The sequence below is a fragment of the Mercenaria mercenaria genome, chromosome 6 (assembly GCF_021730395.1).
Source record: "Mercenaria mercenaria strain notata chromosome 6, MADL_Memer_1, whole genome shotgun sequence".
Classification (NCBI taxonomy): domain Eukaryota; kingdom Metazoa; phylum Mollusca; class Bivalvia; order Venerida; family Veneridae; genus Mercenaria; species Mercenaria mercenaria.
This window is the reverse complement of record NC_069366.1, coordinates 32,443,690-32,470,006: the sequence shown is the minus strand read 5'-3', so window position 1 is coordinate 32,470,006 and position 26,317 is coordinate 32,443,690. Positions and strand designations below refer to the sequence as shown.

At 36.0% G+C, this 26,317-nt stretch overlaps 2 protein-coding genes across 5 annotated transcripts in view; one reads left to right on the top strand and one right to left on the bottom strand.

Moving 5' to 3' along the window:
- Window positions 1–414: 414 nt before the first annotated feature.
- On the bottom strand, window positions 415–24,438 carry LOC123549234 (DC-STAMP domain-containing protein 2-like). 2 transcript variants are annotated; one of them, XM_053545564.1, is made up of 16 exons: window positions 24,251–24,438; window positions 19,320–19,462; window positions 17,641–17,823; window positions 17,027–17,197; window positions 16,704–16,805; window positions 13,359–13,479; window positions 11,490–11,563; window positions 9,811–9,876; window positions 8,426–8,639; window positions 7,337–7,494; window positions 6,016–6,180; window positions 5,121–5,291; window positions 4,429–4,669; window positions 3,498–3,625; window positions 1,720–1,816; window positions 415–1,180 (listed from the first exon to the last, which is right to left on the bottom strand). In XM_053545564.1, exons 1-16 carry the CDS (start codon window positions 24,370–24,372, stop codon window positions 433–435), a joined length of 2,904 nt encoding a protein of 967 aa, XP_053401539.1. In that variant the 5' UTR covers window positions 24,373–24,438; the 3' UTR covers window positions 415–432. The 2 variants fall into 2 exon arrangements, with proteins under 2 accessions (XP_053401539.1, XP_053401541.1); XM_053545566.1 differs by lacking the exon at window positions 24,251–24,438 and having other exon boundaries at window positions 17,641–17,767; window positions 19,320–19,450.
- The window catches only part of LOC123549235 (E3 ubiquitin-protein ligase DCST1-like), a 21,580-nt gene continuing 19,339 nt past the window's right edge, over window positions 24,077–26,317 (top strand). The window contains exons 1-4 of one of the 3 annotated variants that reach the window (XM_053545568.1): window positions 24,077–24,132; window positions 24,545–24,734; window positions 25,352–25,456; window positions 25,849–26,052. In XM_053545568.1, the coding sequence (XP_053401543.1) occupies window positions 24,623–24,734; window positions 25,352–25,456; window positions 25,849–26,052 (421 nt within the window). In that variant the 5' untranslated portion in view covers window positions 24,077–24,132; window positions 24,545–24,622. The remainder of the gene's footprint in view (window positions 24,133–24,544; window positions 24,735–25,351; window positions 25,457–25,848; window positions 26,053–26,317) is intronic. The other 2 variants (XM_053545567.1, XM_053545569.1) reach the window with 2 other exon arrangements.

Below are 26,317 nucleotides of genomic sequence, written 5' to 3'. Positions count from 1 at the left end.
TCTGAGATACAGACCTCTCAAGCAGACAATACCGTATACAATTAAGTAAAACTATACCATAGGCCGTAAAACCTTTGTTCAAATATCAATGACGAATAAGACTTTTTATTTCCTACTATGATTCCTATATTTTTGTAGTCACCAGGACTGTCATCACTTCTGATTTATCAGTCAAGAGATTTTAAAGGCCTTTCCTAATATATAATAAAACGAAACAAACCTTTGAACATGTTAACAAATTCTGTTTTGTATTGAATATGTCTTATCGCATGTTAGTTAAAATGACGGTGTATGAATCTGGGAAAAGTGGTTAAATTGTAGTTAATGAAGCGCCACTATGGTGGTCCGACGATGTATATGTATATATGAACCTAACTTTAAACATTCAAATTCATCAAATCATTCTGACCAATCTACTCAAACGATATTTTATTATTCTCTCCTAATTGACACAGACATTGGTTCTAACATAAATGTCTCTGAAGACGAGGAGTCATTGCTTCCATTATCACTTTCACTTGATGTATCTGAAAATATATCACTCGAGACGAGGTCTATTTTATGCCGTCTTCGCCTTCTACAACTATTTTCATACTCTGTAAACTCAGTTTCATTATCCAGTTCTAGGTATTGATAGTCAAACTCTAGATCTTCCGTGTCAATAGATGATCCAGACGAAATCTCTCCATCGCTTAAATCGTTCGTGTAAAACAACCCTTCCCATTTCTTGGAAGATCTAGAATGTCTCGTTTTAAATTGTAGGTTTTGGTTTTTATCGTTTGCCTGGTTTTCAGAAAAGTTCCAATTCCTTACATTGCAACCTGTACTGCAACCTTCGTTGCCATCCCGATTCGAAGGTTCTCTGTGCTTTAGTGATCTACCAAGTATGGGATAACTAACAGCATGGTTGTTTCTATTTTGCCTGCAAATGCCTTCTCTTGGATGCATCTTGTATCGCCTTTTCCTCAGACGTGACCGAATGTCTAACGCACCACTACTATTGAGATTCAAGTTACTACCAATATCTTCAAGATCTACGTCACTGCCCATGTCTAAAAATTTCTCACGCATATTAGCTCGTCTGTTTATACGTTCACGATGCGCTTCTTCTATCTTCCTCTTTCTTGCCATTTTCTGAACTTTCTTCTTTAACTCCTGACGCTCATCTACACTAGAATCTCTGAAAAAAGAAAATGCTATTCATGTAAACAATGTTGTTGATAATTTTGCAACTAATATTTTGTAGGATTGAACAAATAACTTGAAAACATTGAATGAATGCCTTGCCGCATTGGCATGATGGTTGCAGATTTTTTTAGTCTAACAATAAATATTTCAAAAGATAGAAACAGTATATGAAAACATTGGAAAAAATGTTTCTGTTTTACAATAAAATATTTTAAGACATTGAAAAAATATATAAAGATAGACAATGGTTATAGAAGATATAATATTGCAACACACTATACTTGACACTTCATTCATGATGATATAAGAATGCAGAATGAATGCAGTTTCCATTTTAACAGAAATGTTAGATTTATAGATACTTTTATTTCCCCCAATATGCTGAATAGCAAGTAAGCTAGTGATACAGTATTTGGTATGACGCGGTCAGGAAGCGAGCCTACAACCCCCATACTCAAAGCGGGAATTCTACCACTAGGCTACCGATGGTTCTAATCTATCATATTCTGCAGTAAACACTGTATGACTTACTCTTCCTCACTGTCATCCCCTCCTTTCATCTCTACAGCATTATCACACACGGCACAAACATTGTCCAGGTCCGCATAACATGCAATGCAATATACCGCTGAAAAATTCAAACAATAGTTTGATATCAGATGAAGAATGTTGAATATTTTGCCAAATTTTGAATGCAATATAATATACCACCCCCACCCCCTCCAAAAAAAACAACAAAAAAAACAACAGTTTACAGAATTCTGTGTATGCCAGTTATAGAGTTTGTTCAAGCAAATATTCTTTACAAAGGGAAGCAAGATAATTTTTTCAATGAATTTCAATAAGCATTAGTTTTTTTTTACATGACGAATAATGCAATTAAACCATGCATGCTTTCGTGTTTTTCAACGTACTATTCCTTTGAGATTTGCTATATTGTTCCTGATAGATTTCTTATATTTTTGGATTCTCTTTCGCATTCCATATATTCAAAAGAATTGTTTTCCCACATATTTATATTTGGAGGCAGATAAAAAAGGTCATTTTCGCTTGTTCGTTTGCAAACTTGGTGTAGTTAATAAAGAATTGCAAGTAAATAATCTAGTTTGTTTTTCAATGTCTAAAAGTGGTTATTTGCATTTTAAGTTCGTTCACACAAATGTAACTAAAGATTATAGACTACTAAAGTATTGAAAATAAAATGCCATGGTGGCAATGAATTACCCACCTGACTAAAATGGTACATGATTAAAAAATGGTAAAGGACACACAATGCTACATGCCAAATACCTAGACTCCAGGCCTTGAGGTTTTAGATAAGAACATGTTCAGAGTTCTTGCTATTATTATTATTATACCAGATTTATATAGCGCCCTTTTCATGATCAATTTCACGTTCAAAGTCGCTTTACATAGTTCAAATGCAGCCACAGGGCGAATAATTCATCCTCTACTAGTACAGATACAGAGCGATCTGACCAGAGGGACAGAGTGAGACAAAGCCCCCACGACGGAGAGATCAGAAATCAGATACAGGCTTGTCCGGCTAACTTAGCCTAGCTCGTTACGAATAGACAGCCTGGTTCTTTAACGTGTGCAGTGTATAGCACTGATACACGCAAGGATTGCCTGGGTTCCTGACCAGTACACCTCTAGTTGGGTGGGAAACACTGAAAAGCGTTTCTGAAAATTCCCGAGTAGCTGCCGGGGATCGAACCCCCGACCTCAGGATTGGAAGGCCAGTGTGCAAACCACTGAGCTATCCGCCCACCACATATGTAAGAATTTGTGTCATAAACTCAAGGTATAGTACATGTATCACCAGATGATGCTAAATACCAAATACATGTATCTTAGCTCTGGGTATTGCAGCTTGAGACAAGACGGTTTTGTGTAAAGTTTTTCTCATAAAAACAAGAAACCCACGGGCGAGGCCAATTTTGATCACAAAGGCTCAATTTTAGTAAATTTGATAAAGGACCACAATAATTTAAAACCTTTTTCTGTATAGGATTATGTAAATGAAGTAAAACTCAGGGCGGGGCCAATTCTAATTACAAGAGAATGATTTCACCAAACTTTACCTATTACAATACTCCACACGAAATATCTATGCTCTTGGTCTTGTGGTTATGGAAAAGAGAATTTTTAAAGTATTAACTTTTGATTGCCATGGCAACCAGATTATTCTTTGAACAATTGTTGTACAGAACAACTCAATGGCCATGCCTTTGAAGTTTGGTTAAAAATCTTGCTTTGTAAACCTAAAGTTTAAGTTCTCATTATAGAAATGAAACATCATACATTACCATCACAGTCAAAGAAAGCGCAGTGAACGAAGTTCACGTAATCATCTGGTTTTCCCTCTTTTCCGCAGTATAGACATGACTTCACCTCCCATCCGAGACATTTCAATATCTTCTCAACAATAGGGAAACTTGAAAATAAAGATTAATTTTATAATAACGTGTTTGACAGAATAAAGGAGTGTTCGTGCAGACACCAAATGTACTGTCAACAACTCATGGCGCCATTCTATTTTTAGTTTTCAACAATAAAAATGAACACGTCAAGAGAATATTTCAAACAAAATTTTAACTTCAAAGTTTAAAAGAAAGTGGATTAATTTAAAGAATAATGTCATATTGTCGGAGGAGGGAGCGACTGGCCGACAACTACCGTTCCAGCCACTCCTCTCCTAAATTGTACGAAGAAATATAAAATTTCATTACAAATAATATATGGGTATCCCTTACGAAACATCTTTTATACAGAAACAGCCAGCTTGAAATAATAAAATATATGAACTGACAAAAACACCTTTGCATTACTTTGCACTTTTTAAGACAATCAGAGAATATTATTAAAATATGGGATATTACAGAGAAAATATGTTTGTTTTACGTGTTGATAGATAGGACGCAATGTCCTGCAAATGTGAGTATAGCAAACAGGATATGTATGTTAAAACAGTGACGACCGCGGCATGGCATGATATTCTTCGTGAGATAACTTGTATATTTATATCTTAACTTTTCGATAGCTGCCACCAGTAATCCGTAAGGGCGGCTCCCCATAGAAGACTGTGGGAAGAAAGCGCATGAAGAGGCTTTTTTGCGTGTCAGGTGCAAAGCATATGCACTGGACTCCTATGAATATTAGTAACTTCTAGTAAGAGGTACAGGGGCGAATTTACTTTGGGTCGGTTTGTGCCCACTGGACCACTGCGTCTTGGGTTACCTTGCCGCTAGACGTCCTTTTAAACTGATATGTTGAGCATCCGCTCCGCCCTTTTTATTTTTCTTCATATTATTCCTAGCGTTCTCGAGTATCCCTCCGCGCGTCTTCAGGATGTGATTAAACAACCAAATTGCACGTTTACGTTCTCGCCGAGGAAAGTAACACGCCATTATCAAATGACGCAGTCTCAGTCCGTAGGCCTCAGAAATGGTCAGAATGAGACAAACGAAATAAATGACACCTGAAAAGTAAATAGATAGTTACCAACACAATTTACAAACAATATCACCAACGAATAGCATTAGGTCGGAAATACTGACGAAGTATTTGCCTGAAGAGTGTAGTAGATACTCTGTGGTCAGATTCATCAACGTATGACACTAACTCGGTAAAGAAAACTTTAATGATCAAATCTCTGACCAAAACACTAAACTTTTATAAATCTCTAAGGAAATATTATTCTATCGCATAATTGATAACGTATCAAAAACATGTCATTATATTTGAAGTATCATGATTGATTATTTTTAGTTTGTTGGATTTTTCTTATATTTGGAACTTTACTTTATGGTACCGTATGCTATCTGTCTATCTCTAGAGGAGAAAACGAATGCAAATTATGAAACTGGACATGAAAAATATATGTAAAAAAGGTATATTGCTAATGCATACAATGAAGTTTTAACAAATACCAATGAGTTTGTAGATGCCCCAGTCTGGCTCCGAAGGACGTGGGACACACGGTGCGACGTCTGTCTTGGACTTGGATGCGCCAGACAGGGGATCAAACATACCAACAACCGAACGGTACATATCTGCCATAGGTCCAGCGCCAGCAACGTGCATCTTAGTGTGAGCCGGAACTAGAAATATTTGATAACTATGCTTTCATCTGGTAGTTGAGACTGCGACTTTTAAAATGTTCCATAAGGCTTTAAATTTGATGTTAGAAACAAATGAAACAGTTGTCCAAATAGATGATATGCGTAATTACATGGTCAGAAAAGCGCTATTTTTAGTACTGTACGTGAACATTTAGTTAGAGCCATAGAGGGAGGTAACCAAAAACAATAAATTAAACTTTCAACTATACTCTTTAGTATTCAAACCTTTGACAAATCTTAGAGAAAAAAAAAAGTTATTAAAAAAAGGATTTAACAACATATTAAAAGTTTTTGTATTCATGACGGAAAATGTGGCAACCATATTTCAAATAAAGGCATTAGGAGCCTTTAGAATAATTTTTGTTTGAAAAACGGGCATGCGCAGTAAGAAAGTCTCGAGACAATACCCGTATTGTGTTTCTAAAAGATCTAACGCGGAGTATACAATAATATATATACATTTTTAAAAGATGTGGTGAATAAGTTTATTTCTAATTGACGTATCGCGCATAACTGACCGAAGATTGCAATATTGTAAAATACCTTCAAGGCTGAGATAATACTCCAAAAGTATGTTTCTGTTTGATGATTAGATGTAACTGAATAATTAAATAACAAGATAAATATACACTATTCTAAAGTTTGTTTCTGTTAGATGAAACGCGGAGTAAAGATCGAAATTTTCAAGGTTGTAAGGAATTACCTGGTGGTTTAGACAATACTCCAAAGTTTGTTTCTATTAGATGTAACGCGGAGTAAAGGCCATAGTCACAGAACAGGTAGAAAGCTGCGTTGAAAAAACTGATGAAAAACAAGACCAGTCCAAAGGCCAGTTTCTTTTTTTCTTTGCGAATCATGGACCCAGACACTGAAACAGCAAGCATAGCTTTTAAAACATATATGACAATTTATGAATATAATATGTCATATGCATATTAATTTTGTGCAAATGGGTCCTGAACTTTATTTGTCTTTTTGGTGGAATTCGGAATTACATGTGCAAAAAGACGAGCCAATGATGCTATACCGAAATCCGTCAAATGTACAATGTTCCCGTTAACAAAAATGTTTTAAATGTTATTTATATTATCTGTAGTATTGTAATCGGATGAATGGAATTTGTGTGCTATATCTATACTAAATTTATTTCAGCTTAAATGAGATTAAAGCTATCAGAATATTCGAATCACTCTGGAGTACATTTAAAACCAATACCGGTTAGAAGGTGCGGTTGTGACGCCCACACATAGATGCACCACAGATGGAAAAAATTACTGAAACAGTCGAGAAATATTGTACTTTTGACTGAAAACGCAGCTGTGAAAAGCTTTGAAAATTTACAAAGTGTTTAGAAGGAAAAGCTCTAATTGAATTATAGAATATGCAAAAGGAAAACTAAATTGTAACACACAGTTTCAACTAAATTTTAATGCCACACCAGATAGTGGAGTCAGAGAACTATCGGAACTTTTTATAAAATATAGGTGAATCTTCTTTGTTTTTTGTTTTGTATATTATCTACCCACCGGCATGGTTTCAAGTGATAATGAATAAAAATCATCAGATGATCTAAATTTTTTGCATTATAAATAGAAATTTAAACAATACTTCATTAATATGTTCTTGAAATTCTAAGTTCATGATATTTTGTTCATGGAATTCTATGTTCATGAACTTTTGTTCCACAAATTCAATGTACATGAACTTTTGTTCTTGACAATCAAAATTTATGTTTCATGAATTTCATGCACTAGTTACTGCATGAGTCATCAGTTGATTCATGAATTTCATGAACTAGTTCATGAACTATGAAATGCATGAAACATAAATTTTGATTATCATGAATAAAATTCATGAACTAATTTATGAACCAGTTCATGAATAAAATAATGAGGTTCATAAATCTTTTTCACAAGGGAAGTGTCTCGCCAACCACCTCACTCTGTTAATAAAATAAATGTACAGGTATTCTTTCCTTACATTTTGAAACAAAAACTGGCTTTCAGTAAAATAAAACAGCGTACCACTCTCGACATATTTTTTCTCCTCATCAAAATTAAGTGGAAGAATTCCTGGTTTATTTTTTTCCTTTCTCCTCTCGTCCAAATCTCGAACTGTAAACGTGATGTAGATGTTGTCGTATCTATCATTCGACAACCATTGACTTCGGTAGATAAGTGCCCTGTAAACAAAAAAAAAATATATCATATACGGTCAAATAATTCGTACTTATAATATGTAGACGTCATTGGAGTGAAATGATGCCATGTCATATTTTTGATATTACAATATCTGACGTCAATTCGTTTACAGAAGGCATTGATTGAAACTGACTTTGTTTGTATCAGGTAAAAAAAGGACACTGATCTTTCAGCAAAATAAAAAATCTAACAAGTTACAAAAAATACAAGTTTTGGTTTTTCTAAAATTGATGATCTTAAGGTGTCTGTTCACATTCAATTTATTAAATTCAATGAATAAAATGAAAAAGTGATCGACAGAGCCTCTCATTTCACTTTTTGATACACCAAACTGAACATCACCAAGTCAAAAGAAGGAGTTCACTTCTGATTGACTGATAGCGGCTTCAATATTGACTGCTGCATGACTTCCATAATTGGGCACTTATCCAAATATATACCAGGACTGTTTACACCAAAGAGGAAGTGACTACTCAGTCAGGTTACGTGAAGTAGTCCAAAAATGAAGTTCCAAATTGTTGATGAAATTTGGTATAATGAATCATATAAGGATGAGACAGTATTCAATTGTACATTCCATGCGAATCTTGGTGGAAATGAACAAGGTAAAAATGTCATCCCCAGCTTTAAACAAAACAGGTGGCTCATCGCTAGTTTTGTAAGATGTAGCCTGATTGCCACCGTAACAACTAATGTATAGGCTAGTTGCCAAGAGGAAATTGTGACATGGTTAAGCGGCAACCAGATACGGCAAATAAATTTTCTAAGAAATCCATATCAAACTAGAATTTGACTCCCGCCCAGTCTGAATTTCGTTGACAGCGCATACCGAGTATCCGGTCCACAACAAACTAAGTAAATAATAACAGAAACTTTTATGTTAAATCACATTCAGTTAAAAGTATAACTTACTTTATAAGAATGAAAGCAATCGTTATAACCATGACATTCCTGACTAAACGTATAACAAGAATGAAGTTGTCGAGGTATGACATGATCTCTTTGCTGATGTCCTCTTTGATCTCGGAATATTTCTTCGACTGAGTGAGGGTGTAGTTAAAGTGATACTTGATGGAAACATTGAAGTAAAACATCTCCTGGGCTGAACTTAGTACTCTCTGTGAAGCTGAAGTAGAATGTAAAGTCTATTCACGTAAAAATATCTTATTTGCTTATTTCATTTACTACAAATTAATAACTTAGGCTGTTACGTGAATTGTTAAAGGGTCTCTTAATGCGTGTTGGGTATTTTATTTTCTTACAGGTATTTTACCGCCTCGGTAGCCTAGTGGTAGAGCGTCCGCTTCGAGTGCGGGAGGTCGTGGGTTCGATCCCCGGCCGCGTCATACCAAAGACGTAAAAAAAATGGTACTAGCAGCTTCTTCGCTTGGCGCTCAGCGTTAAGGGGATAGTGCTAGGATTGGTCAGCCCGGTGTCAGTATAATGTGACTGGGTGGGGTGACATTCCACGTGTCTACGGCGTGAAATTCCAGTGAGGCAGCACTATAAAGTTGGGCATTGTGCTCACTGCTACAAGTAGACACCGTCGTTTATATGACTGAAACACACACACACACACGCACACACACACACACACACACACACAATACAGGTATTTTGCTAGTTTACATCATTAGATAACCATAGTGAATTCTGTGCAAATATAAACTGATCCAGATCAGCAAAATCTATACAAAATCATAAATACAAAAATCGTAAAAAGCGTTATTTAAAGTGATGCTTTTATATCATAATAAAAAAGCTGTTAGGAACTCATTGTAGTTTTCAGAAAACTATCACGGCGTGATATACAAGCAGTAGCTCTTTGTTTCAATGCTACAGGATTCGGGAGTATGTTATAAAAATTCTACAACGAATACATTTAATCTCTTTTTCTTTATTATATTTCACAACTACTACAGTATAATGGGGGGGGGGGGGGGGGGGGGGGAAGCGTCTCCATGACCGTGTGGTTTTAGCCTCTGATTTGTGAGTCAGTTGCGCACCACCTCTGTTGGTTCATGGCCTGCTTGGGTCCACATGCTACCTTGCAAACTATCGAAAAAATTTCCAAGGTCTTGCCTAAAATAATGTCACAATGAACACCTGAGGTATTTTCTCCACCAATAAACTCTATTATGTCAACATGACTTAAAATCCAATAAAGCACACTAACAAACTTACGAATAAAAAGTACTTTTTTATTATCTAAAAGAAACATTAATCAGGGTGAGAACCAGCTCAAACGTTTAGTGACTTAAACATTACGGACCAGTAATAAAATGAACTTTACTTACGTAAATCTATTGCTTTCTCAACCAAACATTTGATAAGGTCCACAATATGGCACAGCAGCTCTCCAACTATCAAGACAGAATGTTAGGTAAAAACGGTAAGTACAGAAAAGATTTTCTCGGTATGCTTAGAATGTACAGTCAATTACCGGAAGTATTTGTACCAGAATTATTTTCCTTAAAAAACCATCATATACGGTCAATTGCAAACTGTTATTTCCTAGAACATTTAGTAAACTAGACCGCTTGAACTGCCACATTCCGTTAGAGTACTTGCAGTATTTTGTCTGACCGTAGCCTGGGAAGTCCATGATAAATTATGCCTTGTTCTTGTAAAAAAAACATATACAATATATGTGATTAAAAACACCTCTCAGTTCCGACAAATCAGTACTAACAATCTCCGGATTTAGTTTGCAAATCCGGAATTTTCGCAAACTCAGCTACCTTTTATCTTTGACTTTTTCGTGATCTTTTGACACCTAACAATAGTTCGGGTCTCATAGAGAAATAACTGGCCATTTCCTTTCAAATATCTCAAACAACGAACACTTGGGACGGCTTCAAAGTTGGTCCTCCCATGGGAGTATTTTTTTCTCCCGCGGGGTTTTTGCTATCCCATGGGAGGTCCAATCGGAGGTTTTCTCCCACTTTAAGAATTTCGAGAGAAATACCCCATTGGGTTTTAACAAAATTTCTGAAATTCATTATTTATCGCTGGTAAATATTTCTTAGTCTTTACTGTCGTGTTGTTTCTATATTAGACCTGAAAATAAGCGTTCTGAAAATCTCCCACTGGAGGTTTCCTCCCACATGTGATACTGGCGAACTCCAGCGGGAGAGTTCACCTGCGGGAGAATTTCTCCTGTTTTGAAAAACAGTAACTGATAAAGTTCACTGATTTCTGATCTTGAAAATTTTACGGACATAAATGAATGCAAAACATTTATAAAGTTATGTCTTGGAATCGCAGGCTAGTTTGACTGACATATTCGAGAATAATAAAAACTTATTCCAAACGTACTACTACTTGTATAATAAAAACATGTTCTGACTAACTGACAAGCGAACATACTCGTTCATTCTTTTAAATGTAAACCATTCTTCCTAAACTTTGAACTGTAGGCAGTGTGAGAAAGTGTCTGACATCCGGCCTGGCACCATGTGAAAAATGACAGACCTGTTTGAAATGTACCTGACATATTAGACAGTTTGGCTACTTTCACAATGTCTGGTGTGTACACAGTCAAGCTCAAAATATGATTTTCCTAGTATGTTAAGTTTATACGATCAGGTGTCAAAATGATTTTTCCTAGAATGTTTAGTAGTTCAGTCAAGAGCCAAAATGATTTTCTCGAAAATCTTACACGCGGACCAAACAGTTCATTTTTTATCTTTCCACATCAGTATAAAAAAAATATTTTTTTCTGACTTTACGGATATCCCAGTATCCCAGTATACGTGCTTTTATTTTCATCAAGGAAGTCATGGACAGAATGAAGATAATTTTATCTATTTTGTTAATGGTGCAATATTCAGATATTGTATCTATCCTATGTATAAACGTTTAAATATAGACAAAATCTGCGGAAATAATTGTATGAACTTTTAATTTGGCACGTGCCAGTATCGCACGGGTGAAGAGCGTTGTTACAGTACATTACCAAACTACTAGAACTTACCTCTAACGATGTTGCAAAGTACACTGAAGCCATCTGCTATACTACACGCAAACTTTGCTATACCAAGTTTGGATCTAAAATGAAATAGCTAATTGCTGACATATGTATATATTATACATAAGTCGGAATTCTAATTAAAAAGAATAGAAAATTCATTGACTTTGGAACAAACATGAAAACCTATATTTTATCGCTTATTTCAAAACAGATGACTAAGGTCCACAAATTGATTCTTCTGACTTTCAAGTTTGCTCAATAAAATGTCTACACATTAAAAAAGAATAATCTGATTGACCTATGTATAAATTTCCTAGAAATAGGTTTTCTTATTTCTAACTAACACGTCTGTCTATGACTGCTGTCATGACCGAAAAATGCATGTATATATAGTCAGTATCATCATGCGTTCCACACCAATAAACTGGATTAAAATGATGTAATTAATAAATAATGTTCACACTTTTATGTTTGGTACACAAAATTTAATAAGAAATTTATCGCCCATTTTTAATATTACAAATCTGGTTCGGCATGACGCAACGGTGGAAGTTCGCGTATGTGATAAGAAGATGTGAACCTGGGGACTAAACCAACTGCATGAATTAATAAAGATATTGGGAATAGGCCTACAAGAAGCTTCTACGCTTCAAAATGGCAGCACCGCAATCGTTACGACTACCGTGTTATCGTTGTCGCATCAATTACATGTGATGTAGCGACAGAATGGTGGTATGAGGCACACGCAATAACACGACAATACGGTGACAAGATGGTATTGACACAACATCATGACAACATGGTGACAAAGGGGCAATGTTACTTAGTTCATCGTACTATCACTTTCGCGTACGAAACACGCGTTACCATGACATTTTGATAACACGATGGTGATGGTGATGGAGAGGGGTACAATGACGATGGTGCAGAGTAAACATCGTCGTCATCGTGCTGTGATAGTATCTCTCCGTCATCATCGTGTAATCGTAGTTTTACGTTTTCGTCATCGTGCCTTTGCTCCAATTTGTCTTCGCCAGGCGAAATCATTTCGTCCCCTTGTATAGAATGACAGTATAAAGCTGGCAGAACTTAGCTTCCATAGTAAACTGTTGTTAAGTACGTTGTTAAACAGGGTTATTCCACCCATTGTTGAGAAGGCGAAGTGTTCCTGTCTCGATATATACATCTACACAGGAAACACATTTTAAGTATTCTTATGGACGCTCACACTGCCGGTGACCGTCGTTTTCTTTATCTTGGACAGTAAAATCCAAAAGCCTCTCCCAACCATTCTCATAGAGGGTAGTTCCTCCTTTGATCTTTTCCATTTGTGCGTATCGTAAATATAAAACCAGTTCCTGACAACAAAACTACCACTTTCAAAATGCGTTTTCATGACCTTAACAAATGATTACAAAACGTATTTTGTCGATCCAAAAAATCGACCGATTTTGTTCTATTATTATATACATTGCGTCGCTACCATTCTGAGTCGTAACATAGCTCTAATAATAAATGTAAGCATTATATACAAGGTTCGTATGTCACTTTTTATAGGTCTTGTCACAAGGATTATTGAGTGGGAGTATGAACTAAATCAGGTCTTTAATGTTATTAAAAATACCAGCAGTTTCATCACTGTTCATGCTGGAAGAAAGTATAACAAATGATCAAATATAGCTTTTGCAAAGACAGGTAGTGAACATCAGCTCGACCGATCCGGTGTCAATGTTCTTAGTCGGTGTAGAGCCATTTTGACTCTGTTTCATTTGAGGTGTTGATCCGTAATGACACTCGGCAATTTCCGTGCGTTTACGGCTTTTCGGAAAAAAGCGAAGGATGCCGAATGTCACTACGTGCTCATGTATTTACCGACAGTCATCAACTGCTTTCCCGAAAGCATTCTTGCATTTTCTATACGGTGCACCCATCTTGTCATTACATCTGTCTACCATGTTAGCTAGCCATTGTCCAACCCGCTTTATTGTTGAACCTAATAAAAACAACATGTTTCAAATCTAAAAGGGAGCAAACCTTCTTATAAAAGTATCTTACTGAAAAGGCATATATTTTCGATGGGTCAAATTTCGCGAATTCGAAATTTTGAGTATGTTCGCGAAGTTTCATATTCACGAAATTGTCTACTTGAATTTGAATTACACTTATGGAGAATATTTACACGAGTAATAATTTCTGCGAGACGTAGGGCCTCGCGAATATAGCGAAAATTAAACACTCGCAAAAATTTCTGCTTTTAGGCTACAGTAGCTAATGGGTCAGTCGTGTGGTAAAACCGGACGTTAGATAACGGTTTAATATTATGAATATTTAATTTGTGCTTTATAACATATGGATATCGAGTTCTCTGGAACAAATATTATTTTCAAGTACAACTATTTGTTGATCAATCGAAAAATGAACCGCTTTGCTACAGAATACATTTTTTTTCTTTTGACTGTATTCTTTCGTTAAAGAAATAAATATACAGAAATGAACATAATATGTAATGTAGTATGTAAGAAACTAGAATGTGTCTGTAGGACACAGGGTGTGCCCCCCACACCCCCCCCCCACCACCCCCGCCACTATTACATTTGTCACAATTAAGGGGAAATAATTCAAATGTTTGCAGTCTTAATGGGGTAAAGCCCCAACAAACATTTTTTGAAAATTATTCATTATTCTAGGCCATATACTTTTTGAGCTATGAGCATCACAAACAAAAACTCCACTATTTTGACTATCTGAAGGGCCATAACTCTGTAATAAGCACTAAGATTCTCAAGAAGAATGCCAAGTGTGCAAGGTCACATTATGATAAAGACTAAAGCAAGGTTTCATGAATTTACATCAAATACTTTTTGAGCTAGGCACATAATTTGGTGAAAATGTGCATTTTTTTACTATTTCAGGGGCCATAACTTTAAAAATAGGCGGTGGAGCCAGCCATACAACATGGGGTGTGCAAGTTTATATGATGATAAAGACTCATTAGTTATCATCCATTTATATCATATACTTTTTGAGCTAGGCGCGTGACAAGGTGAAAATGTGCATTTTTGACTATTTTCAGGGGCCATAACTCTGAAAATAAGGGGCGGAGGCAGACAAAATATAGGAGGAGTGCAAGTTCATATCATAATAAAGACTCATGCAAGGTTTAATCAATTAATATGTAATACTTTTTGAGTTACGCCCGTCACAAGTTGAAAATGTGCATTTTTGACTATTTCAGGGGCCATAACTCTGGATATAGGGTGCAGAGCCAGATGAAAAATAGGAGGTGCGCAACTTCATATCATGATAAAGACTCATGCAAGGTTTAATCAATTTATATGTAATACTTTTTAGCTAGGCGCGTCACAAGGTGAAAATGTGCATTTTTGACAATTTCAGGGGCCATAACTCTGGAAATAGGGGGCAGACCCAGATGAAAAATAGACAATTAGAAAAAAATAGAGCTTTTACTGCCACTTATTTGTACTTCACACTTATCAATGACTTTTGTTATGAAAAGCAATGAAAATGATTGAATAGATAATAGCTCTATATAGCAGAGCCATGTTTTAATATAGTTAAACACGACATTGAGGTAAGGCTTATTCCACTTGCGGAAAAAAATGTGAGGTCGTAACGGCGTACAACTGATATTGAGTGGTTTAAATACATCAAAAATCAGGTTCAGTTATAAAAAAGGTGATGATATACAGGAGCAGTATGTATGACGCAAATACTTAGGTCGACAATACGTCACAGGTCAGATGACTGAATGACGTCAGAAAACATGTCGGTTATACACCGCGTGTAAAATATGCGCTGTCTACGCCCTCACAACCTCATCTTACCTACCGGCTTCTTTGTTCCGATGAGGTCTATAAACACCTTCTAGACCACTTAAGAGGTCTATAACAATTTCCAGACCTGTCCTAGCTCTATTGTTTACACGAAAATGACGAAAGATCTCAAGTGCCTGTAACGGGAATTGAACTCGAGTTGCTCGGATGATAGTCCAATGAGGCCTAAGACCTAAGAGGCCTCGGTCATAAACGGGACACATCTCCTCAATATGGTTAACATTTGTGTCAAATTATTTTCAAATCCCTTGATAAACGGTAGAGTTATTGACCAGACAAGAAACACCTTTGACTTTTGAGTGTGACCTTGACCTTGGAGCTAGGGGTCTGGGTCTTGCGCATGACACCTCATCTCATTATATGGAACATTTATGCCAAGTAATTTCAAAATCCATTTAATGGCAGAGTTATGGACCGGACAAGAAACAAACCATGTTAACCTTTAACCTATAATTGTGATCTTGACCTCGGAGCTAAGGGTCTGGGTCTTGCTCATGACACGTCGTCTCAATATGAGGATCATTTATGCCTAGTAATTTCAAAATCCCTTAATGAATGGCAGAGTTATGAACCGGACACGAAACATACCCTGTTAACCTTAGACTTATAAGTGTGGCCTTGACCTTGGGAGCTAGGGATCTGGGTCTTGAGCATGACACATCGTCTCATTATGGTAAACATTTATGCCAAATTATTTCAAATCCCTTCATGGACTGAAGACTTACATCCCAGACAAGAATTTACCGGACGCACAACGCACGGACGGACGGACAGTGTGACTTTATATGCCTATCTTTGGGACATAAAACGCTTATAAAATACTATTCGCGTCAAATTCTGACTGACTAGACACACATCTCAGAAAGAGACTATAATCTTCCCAATGTCTCCCAAATGTGCACGGATTTTTCATGCAAAACAAAATGTCATGTCCTAGTTGCTGACAAATATATTTACAGGTGCGTAGCAAGTTGGGCCTTTTGTTATATTAATAGTATCCAATAAATTGTAGCACATATTGTCTTGTGCCTTCTTCTAACCATTTGTTTCAATCATACATAAACGTTACAAACGTTCTTCAAATCCGAAACCAATATGGACTATATAAAGCAAAGAAGCATGTAGGTAAGTCAGGTATCATTCTCGGAATAGGTCTGCATGGTGTTTATAGACCTGTGAGGTGATTTGAAAACCTCGCTCGCTACGCTCGCTCGGTTCACAAATCCCTCACAGGTCGATAAACACAATGCAGACCTATTCCTCGAACTATAACTATTACGTATCGTTGAGATATGTTAAACAATGGGTTTGCTATATATTACTTCTTAAGCATGAAATACTTTATTTTGATCATGAATCTTACCTATTTCCATCACGGTTTGTTTTAGGGTATTGTATGTTTTCTTCGTGGTATTTGCAAAATCTACCAGCTTCGACATTACATCCTTGATACTGTCCATTACGCCTGTATTGATAACATTGTTTACAGTTCAATAAATAATTATTGGAGTCAAACTGAAATTAACTTTAATTATTTTTGAGTGTTATTAAAAACGAAATCAATTATGAGAAACAAATGAAATTGCCTTCGAGAGGAGTAGACTGTATTATATTGAGTATTTATGTGAAATTCACGAACATCACTTTTACGGATTAGAAAGTTCAGACATCAGAAATTTTGCTTACTTTGCATAGGAGCTACAGCAGATTTGATGAGAGCTTTGGTTCCATTAAGAGCCATCTCCTGTCCGCACGTTGCGCTCTGTGCCATCACACCAATATTGACTTTAATGTTGTTTAAGGGATGGTTCATAGCCAAAAACATGGCATAAAACAACAACAGCATCCTCCCTTTACCTGCATGTATCAAAACAAACTGCGTGACGGGGTTTAATGGAAGTCAGTTATACTTTTGAAAACTGCATTTTTAAACAATTGTTTTTGTTTTTTTTTACAGATTTATGAAATAATTCTTTAGTTTAAAAGCAACATAAATGCGACCATAATGTATGAAATGTAAGTTTCTTTTATGAAAAGTCTGTTATATGCCCTAAATAAAATGAATTAATACACGCATATCTACGGATACACTTTATGGCCACGTCACAATGTCCCCATGTCACTATGTACACAACATGCTTCGTGTTTTAAAACAGTTAAAAAATTCACTAGCCTCTTCTTACAATTATCACAGTGTTTACCAAATGATTATTATTATCTCTTTAATAACGAAGACAATTTTTGCTCCCCATGCTGACAATGCGAAAGACAACATGGATCTAAAAGGATTCCATACTTACCAGAAAAGAACTGTGGTAGCATAAGGAGCACGAGGCATCGAACACTCATTGAGAATGCCATCGTCAAAGTTAGCACGAGCCCTCCTAATGCGCAAAGAGGGAACGCAGTTTCAGGCGGCATCTCCATCTGGTAGACGAGTATTAAAAACGAGATCATTGTCAATGTAATGCCTCCCAAAAAACCTAAAGGCAAAGCATTATCTAAAGAATTTTGATATGAAACTAAAGTTAAATCACCATTAATGTCATTTACAGCAAACATAACATAAAAGGCAAGGTTATATCTGCAGCATGAGATACGATATGAGCCGCGCCATGAGAAAACCAACATAATGGGTTTGCGACCATCATGGATCCAGACCAGCCTTGCGTATCTGCGCAGTCTGGTCAGGATCCATGCTGTTCGCTTTTAAAGCCTACTGCAATTAGAGAAACCGTTAGCGAACAGTATGGGTCCTGACCAGACTGCGCGGATGCGCAGGCTGGTCTGGATCCATGCTGGTCGCAAACCCACTATGTTGATTTTCTCATGGTGCGGCTCATATCATGGTAAATACAATACCGCCTAGAAGACCTTAAAGGCGAAGAAATTAAGGAGGGGAAAATTGCGCCGTAACCACTAGTTAGAATAGGGAAAATTAAATTCAGTATTAGATTTATTATCACAGTATAGACAACCTTACTGGCAAGGCAATTTTTTTATAATATACATTATCACGGTCAATGTTATACCGCCTAGAAAACTTGAAAGGCAAGTAAACATTTGCACTATGCAATATATACGAGATCATGGTTAATCTAATGCCGCCCGAAGACCTAAAATAATATTTAGCATTATTTAAAGAATTCCAAATCAAACTAATGTTAAATTATTAGCAATGTCATTACAACCTAGGAAAACTAAAAGATTTGTCAATAAAGGCAATATTTTCAGTATGGGACACGTTTTCGTGGTTAATGAAACATTAGCAAGAAGCCTAAAAGGCAATGCAATATGTTTAATTGCTAATATAACACTTAAACACCGCCTAGAAAACCAAAAAGACAAGGAAATATTTGCACCATAAGATAACAGACCATGGTTGAATGTAATAGCGCCTAAAACCAATATTTTCAGAGTAAGGCACACAAATGATTTCTAAATATTACTCAGACAAGCCAAACAGGCAAATGCAATATTTTAAGAACGAGATAAGAGTTCATGGTCAATATCATGTCACAAATAAAAGCGAAAAAAAAAGCACGGCACTATTTAAGCACGAGTTGTGAGATAGTGGGAATGTAATACTATGATCTAGAAAACGCGAAATGCAAATACTTCGATTATGCATCTTGTAGAAAACGTGAAAGGTAAAAAAAATATCTTAAGGTTTCATCAACCATGCAAAAAGTGAATGATATTAAAATGTATTGATAACAGGATGAGCAAGTTTGACAGCAGATTATGCTTATCATGAAGACTCATTGCTACACGGTGTTAAACATGTATAAATGGGCATGTAAAAACATGCGTGGGCTCTTCACCACCAGATAATGCACTAAAGTGCTGTTGAAACGATAAACAATCGCTCAGTGCAAATAAATATCCATTTCATTTTCAAAAGACATCGTCTTTTAGATGTTCAAAAATGAAAGTGAAGAACAATAAAAAGAAGTCCTTTTAATGCGACTTATGTTACCTAAAAACTCCCTGAATGTAGGACTTGTCCAACATGATGGCCGTTTTTTGCGTCTGTTTATGTCATACACACAACACGGACAGAATGTCTGGCAAAGTTTATCCTTCATAAATGTCATGAAAGTTGTGGTACACTCATCAAACCTGGAAGACAAAGCAGATAGGTGTTAGGACCAAAGGGCGTTACTTGTGTCTTTTTACATTAAATAGAAAGTTTACCAAAGTCTGGTTTTGAAATCTGTTTTAGCTTATGCATACTTTTATTTTAGGTCGATTGTCAAGCAAGGGAGCTACTCACTGGTAACATTTTTCAAGTCTTTGGAATAACACGACCGGGGATCGAACCCAAACCTCAAACACTCGAAGGCGGACGCTTTGTGTGAATAAAACTGTGAAACATTTAGAACTCATAAGTATTTGTTTTGTTTGAAATATTAACAAGCATGGAAAATATGAAATTAATGTAAACATTGATAATAATGAGATATATGAATGGGTGTTGTGAATATCTTAGTGCATTTTGTTGAAACGCCTTTCCTTGAAAAAATATTTAAAAGCTATAGTCCGATGCAAGGAGTGGAAATAACACTTTTTGCTCAATTTCTTGTTGTATTAAAACTTTCGAAATTCCCAGACTAACATGAAAACAACGCGCTTTAAAAAAGTAAACTTTGCACAGTATACATTCCTATGGCGTTATGGATTTTCGCGCACATTACAGGAATAAACTGCCCACCAAGCTTTTGATAAGTTCCATATAAGACAACCAATTGGGTCGTTTTCATGTAAGAAAAGAGAAATTTGATACATGGAAAACTATGCCTACCTTACATGGAACCAACTTCAGAGTGTCTTAATAAAGTGGCATATAAAATGGCACACCCTTAATTAAACCTAAATACAGTGGAATTTATCAGAAAGTTATTTCAAAGAAATTCAAATGACAAGTAATTTTTTAATAAAAATCTATACATATTGTTAAAATAAAATAAAATCTTAACTCTATGACATCTAACTGACTTTTGAATTAAATAAAAAAGTAAGTTAGGTGCAGACAGGGATTTGAACCGCGAACCTTCCGCTCCACATCACAAGGTAACTTTGGCCCAATACACACTGCGCTACCACGGAATTTTCTCTCTACGTATCTATATTTAAGTTATCTCATTCCAAAATAAAGTTATTGAGCGGAAACCATTTGCAGTTACCTCGGTCCGACTGTCTCCCAAAAATATTCTCCATCTTATGTTTGATTTCGTTAAAGTGACAATATCAGTAATGAAATATATTGAGTGGAAGTCACTATTTCTATTTCTAGGAACAGTGACACAAAATAAAATCCAAATCTAGTTCTTCATATAAGCTTGCTATACACCAAGTTTGGTGATAGTAAGTCAGTCCTAACTACAGATTATATAAACTGGAAACCACCTTTTTGATTATCACAGTGGGCCAATTCGTTTCACTTTTGCGCCGTACGCCGTTTCGCCTCGGGCAACCGGCTAGGCGTTCGTTTGGTTTCCCGGCAATTCCCGGATCCATCCGGAATACGCCGATGTGCGCCGGTCTAGCGAGATAGGCAAAGCGGCAAATCATATATATTCGCGATATAAAATCGGTTAAACATCTGAAAATTTGGGTTAATTACAGTAAAAAAAGGGTAGAAACATACTACAAGAAATATTTTCAATAGCTAACTATTTTTTGGAAAGGCCTCAATAAAAAATCTTTTCCAATTTATCTTTTATTTATTTGCAGCGTACGTGGCCGGCGTACACCGAAACGTTATTAAAGCGGCGGAAATTATTTTCTTTCGAACCGCTCAAGTAACCGGCATGTCCCTGGTTGAGTGAAACGAATTGGCCCAGTGAAAAAAAAAATTTTAGTAACTGTGACCTTAACCTTGACCCAATGGTATCAAAATGGCCGTTTTCACTAAAAAGTTAGGCTCTGACCGGACTTTAGACCTCGAACCATCCATTCCACATCACAAAAAGCAGCTTCAAGTAAACAACGTAATTATAGTAAATATCTGTGAAAAGATTCATGGAATGAAAACAATATTATGTGGTAATAGACTGACCTTTCATCTTAAAATGCCACATGTTTTACTTTTTATATGTGACATCATGGTTTTGTCAGGTCCATCCGATTAAAAACTTGACAAACTATTTAAGAAATGAAATGATTTTTTCGGTGTTCATGCGAATGAACGACAGAATCCTATTCTGTCGTTCATTTCGGGCATGAACACCGTAAAAAATACTTTCTATACACGGACGTCGTCAAAACAGAGGTTGGTTATCACTCAGCAGCGATGACGTACCTTTCGCGCCTTTCCTTTTGCTGTTCGTTCGATATGAGCGTCATAATTTTCAATGGAAAAAAATAGGGTGAATGTAAATATTTGACAATGGTAGATCTATAAATCCTTAGAGCTACAGAAAATGTGGTCATTTTGTATTATGTATTATGTTTTAAATTGTTAAGCACTATCTACCAAATAGTTCCAGTGACCAAAAAATGTTGATCAAAAGGAAATAAATAGTTCCGCAGTAAATTTAAATGAGGAAAAACAACACACTTAACAGTTTATATTGCCTATTTTTCGTCGCAAAATCCAAATGATTTATTACATCTAGCACTTTCATCTTGTGCTTCGTTTTTCAGCATTCAAACACTCAAAATGGTATCAGTAGGGGCATTATATGATAATCCAAAACTATTACAGTTGATTTTATTATTCTTTTGCAATTAACTAGCAGGAGTCATGCCTCTGAATGATGGAGATTGCAGGACTGAATGCGCTGAAAATTTGACAGCATATTAAGTCATAAACTGTGAGCCAGTAATATGGCAACAGTAACTCCTCTATGTCTGAACTCAGTTACATTCAGTGAGAATCTACTGTATATGATAACAAGTTTAGCTTTTAAAAAAGCTAGAAAGTGGCTCGCTTAGCTCTTGTTCTAACAGGGCAGTTATGAAGCACAGTGATATGCCAGTGAAAATTATAGGGTCTGTGATGCCTGGATAGGTCAGTGGTAGAACGTTTATTGTGGGTACACAGGTTATGTGTTCAATGCCTGAACGTGAACATTTTACCAGAAATTCCCTTGCTTTTTGCTTAGCATTAAAAAGAAAACCAACTTCCTCTCTCTTGTACATTCATGGCGATGGATATCATATAGCGTAATATAAGTATGTTTTTTTCTGTTTTTTCTTGCGTTTTTGCGGGAACCTCCAGTGTAGAGAGTTGCAAAAACCGAAAAATTTAACGAGAAGAGCCGAAAAGGAAGGAAGGGAAAAAACGAAAAATTAAACAAGAAGAACCGAAAAGGAACGAAGGGTACTGTATTCTGTGTTGATAACGCCTTGAAATTTTGCCTTATTACTATTTCATTCAGATCTTGTCTACATAGTTCTGAGGCGTATATTCATTCATTTTTTTCAGAAAAGGAGCAATCTGAATCTTTCTGCATAATTTCAACAACTACAATAAGGGACAGGCAATCGATGCATTTTCTACTTGCATAGATTGGTCCTTTGCGTGTCATTGAGCTTCTTTGTGTTCATTAATATAAAATGGTTGCGGCCTTGTGGATTACATGACTTTTTCGTAAACTAGCTTTCGATTGGTCACTTTTTGTAAGCCTGCTTTCGATTGGACACTTCTCGTAAAGGAAACGCTATTTTGTTTTCTTGGTTGCTGGCTTGAATTTGTAATGAAAGTAAGAAGCTGAGAGCCAGGTTTAGGAGATGTTCTGCCTTTTAGGTAGATTTAATAGTAAAATCCTATCGTAATACTGGCTCGTCGAGACGAGCAAGCATCATATGAATATACTGCCATAGCCACTTAAATTAGATCTAAATTAGTTATCAATGTTGGATATAGATCTACCTCGATTGTTGTATTTCTTGTTTTTGCTATAGAGCTAGTTTAGAGTCGGTGTATCCGGTTTCGCACACCCAGCAAATTCATGTAGATCTACTTGGTGAGAATAAAGCAGAAAAATTAACAATTCTTTGTCTTTATTTCACGAAACTGAGTTATTCCCTATATAATCTGACACAAGGGGTCGTTCCCCACTGGAGCCTCGTTCTGGTAAATGCAGACGAAAACACTAACGATACCAACAGAGGCCAGTATGTCAGCTGAAAAATATTTAATTTCATGAAATTAATGACAGTATGCAAACAACAACATTGTGCAAAATAAATAAAAAAAAAAAAAACACTATTCCATCATACGTGTAAGTATTTACCTATTACTTTACCCAAATAAAAATATTTCAACAGTTATAGAATTCTCCCTACCTGCAAAATGACTTCTTTCTTTTAAGTTTTTATCAAAACAGAAAACTTAATCGAATAATTAGGCTTGTAGGGGTCAATGGTGATTCAACAACTTCTATAGTTTTATTTTTGTTTCAGGCATTCAGTTGCTTTAGTCATTTCTGCTTTTAGAAGTAAAACAGGGTTTTGCTACCTGGCTTTCACTTTCATAACAGCTTTTAAATTTTGCTTTCAGATGTTTCAGTATTGGAAAATAGATCTACATGATTAAATTGAATTGATTTAATGGTTAAAAAGTTAATTAACATTTTTCTGTTGGGTAACTGCATTATTGTCATTGAATTCTATAAATAGCAGGGTGTGCGAAACCGGGTACACTTCAATGCAACAACCTGTCAAATTATGTTATCTGAATCAAGCAGCCTAAGTCTTGGCCAAGAGTTATGACGTCATTGCAGTGGGAAGTGAAAGTAGTGTGTTTTAAAACGAAATATGGTAGTTTATCAAAACATGTAGAGGTAAATTCATATTTTATCACTTTTAGCTAAATAGGAAGGTATTCTTAGGAAGTGTGTGCGAAACCGGGTACACTGACGCTAGATCTATCATCTTCATGAAAAATATATTGAAACTAACCATGATGTTTTCGGTGGTAACCCTATCAGCTCCCTCAGTGCGTTTTCCTTTGCTCTTGAGAGGCGGGCCAACAGCTTCTTTATTCTAATAGCTTCTAAAATCTTTTCAATATACTGCCACATATTGAGTCAACCACTTCCAAATTATTTATTTATACTGTGTAAAATTCATAAGTAACAGGTGATGATGTCAGCAACTTTATATGACGTCATAAAGCATTCAACATTATGACGTCATGTTGTATATAATGATATAACAGTATGACGTCATTATTTATATGATTATACATTATAGTGATATGCATAGCTTGCATGACAGATCATTCGTAAAGTGTGTGCTCATAATTAACCTGATACACACCAGAATACGGATATGAAGGAAACTGGATCAATGTCCAGCGATTCGAAGACTTCGAGTTACTCATCGGCAGATCCAGAAAAAGGAAATGAATCAAATGAGCCGCCACCTCCAAAGAAACAACCATGTGAGTACAGTCCATCCTTTCATATATTATTTTTCCATAGATCTTTATAATACTTCACAGGACCACAACAGGGAAACAAGTAATAACAATTGCCTGAAATTACCGTCCTTGCTCTTAGGCAGTCACATCAGCAAATTAAATAGATCTGTTATAAGCTTTCAAATGATGATGCGAATAAAACATGAATGACAAGCTTTAGCACATTCGTCAAGCTGCTTACACATGTTGTATACTGTACAAAATGGATTTCCCTAACAAGACTTTGGGCCTATAATTTTAATTCATCCATAGCGAACTTCTATCACATGTTCGTCTGCTGTGTGGCCGAAACTCCACTTGTAAGTCATACTTCATGTAAAAAAACTATAAAACTGGCTTTCAAGAAGTCGATTATTCTATCAAAGTGCACATGCACGCCGCCTGAAATAATATTCGAAGGAAATCTTTGGGTCTTCCATCACCAGAAAAGCTAAAATATTGCCATAATATGTTTAGTAGCTCTAATCAAAATTAAGTCGCCATGACTTTCGACTAATTTTAAATTAAAGATGCACTTTCATTATTGATACAGAAGCAAAACGAATGGTTTTGATTAATTAATATCTCCTTAAAATTAGGTTTTCTATACAGACCATTGGTTAAATTTTTCACATCAGAGCCCGACAAATACCGCACTTGGAAGATGTTTCTTGGCTTTCCTTTTGGCGCAGTCTTAGGATATGGTAAGTCCACTTTTCCCATTTAAAATTGTACGTAATGTCAAGTTCGTCTTGTTTAGTAGAAAAGAAGAAACTAGAGCATCGTCTATTTCATGTTTGAACCGTCCCTTGGTCAGTGAATTACATCAAGTTGTCAGTGAATTATCTAAATATAGGCCCTGTCAGTGAAATATAATATTATTATGTTCACATTTCGCAGAGAAAAAATATCAACACATTTGGTATGATTTGGTTAAAGCTATTGAACTGAAAAAGAAATCAAGAGAACGTGTTTAACGATTATGATTAAAAGCATTTTCGACTGTGACTACGCGACTTGTGTAACAGAAAAACGTCCGTTTATTATTAAAACTTGAGATTACGCCCTCGCGTACAAAAATTTCCGGTGCTTACAGGGTTATATAGAATGATAGTTCTCCCTATGGCTCTGACGGAAGAAACGCGGAACGTGCTTGGTGCAATGCTTGTGTTTGGTATATCAGCGGGCTACTCCCTGTCAGTTTACTTCCGGTGTGTCTGCATCTTACTCATTCCAACGTTTATGGGTAAAGCCGGACGTTCATATCTAGGGGCGTACGCTGTTGTTTTTCTCATTGCAGGTAACGTTTTAAATTATATACCTAAAGAAATCGGATTGTATTTCACAATTAGATATGAACAGGCAGAAAAAGTTCCGTATTGTAGGCCTACCTTTTAAATTCCGTATTGTACCTTCCATATTATATGCTGCCGGACTACTTTCATTAATATGTATGACCTGACACAGTTCTATAAATAGCACACATAAAAAACTTTACTTAGTTCCATTTTATTATCGATAAACATTGAAGAGTTTCCGTTCAATAATAAAACACCAAACAAAAA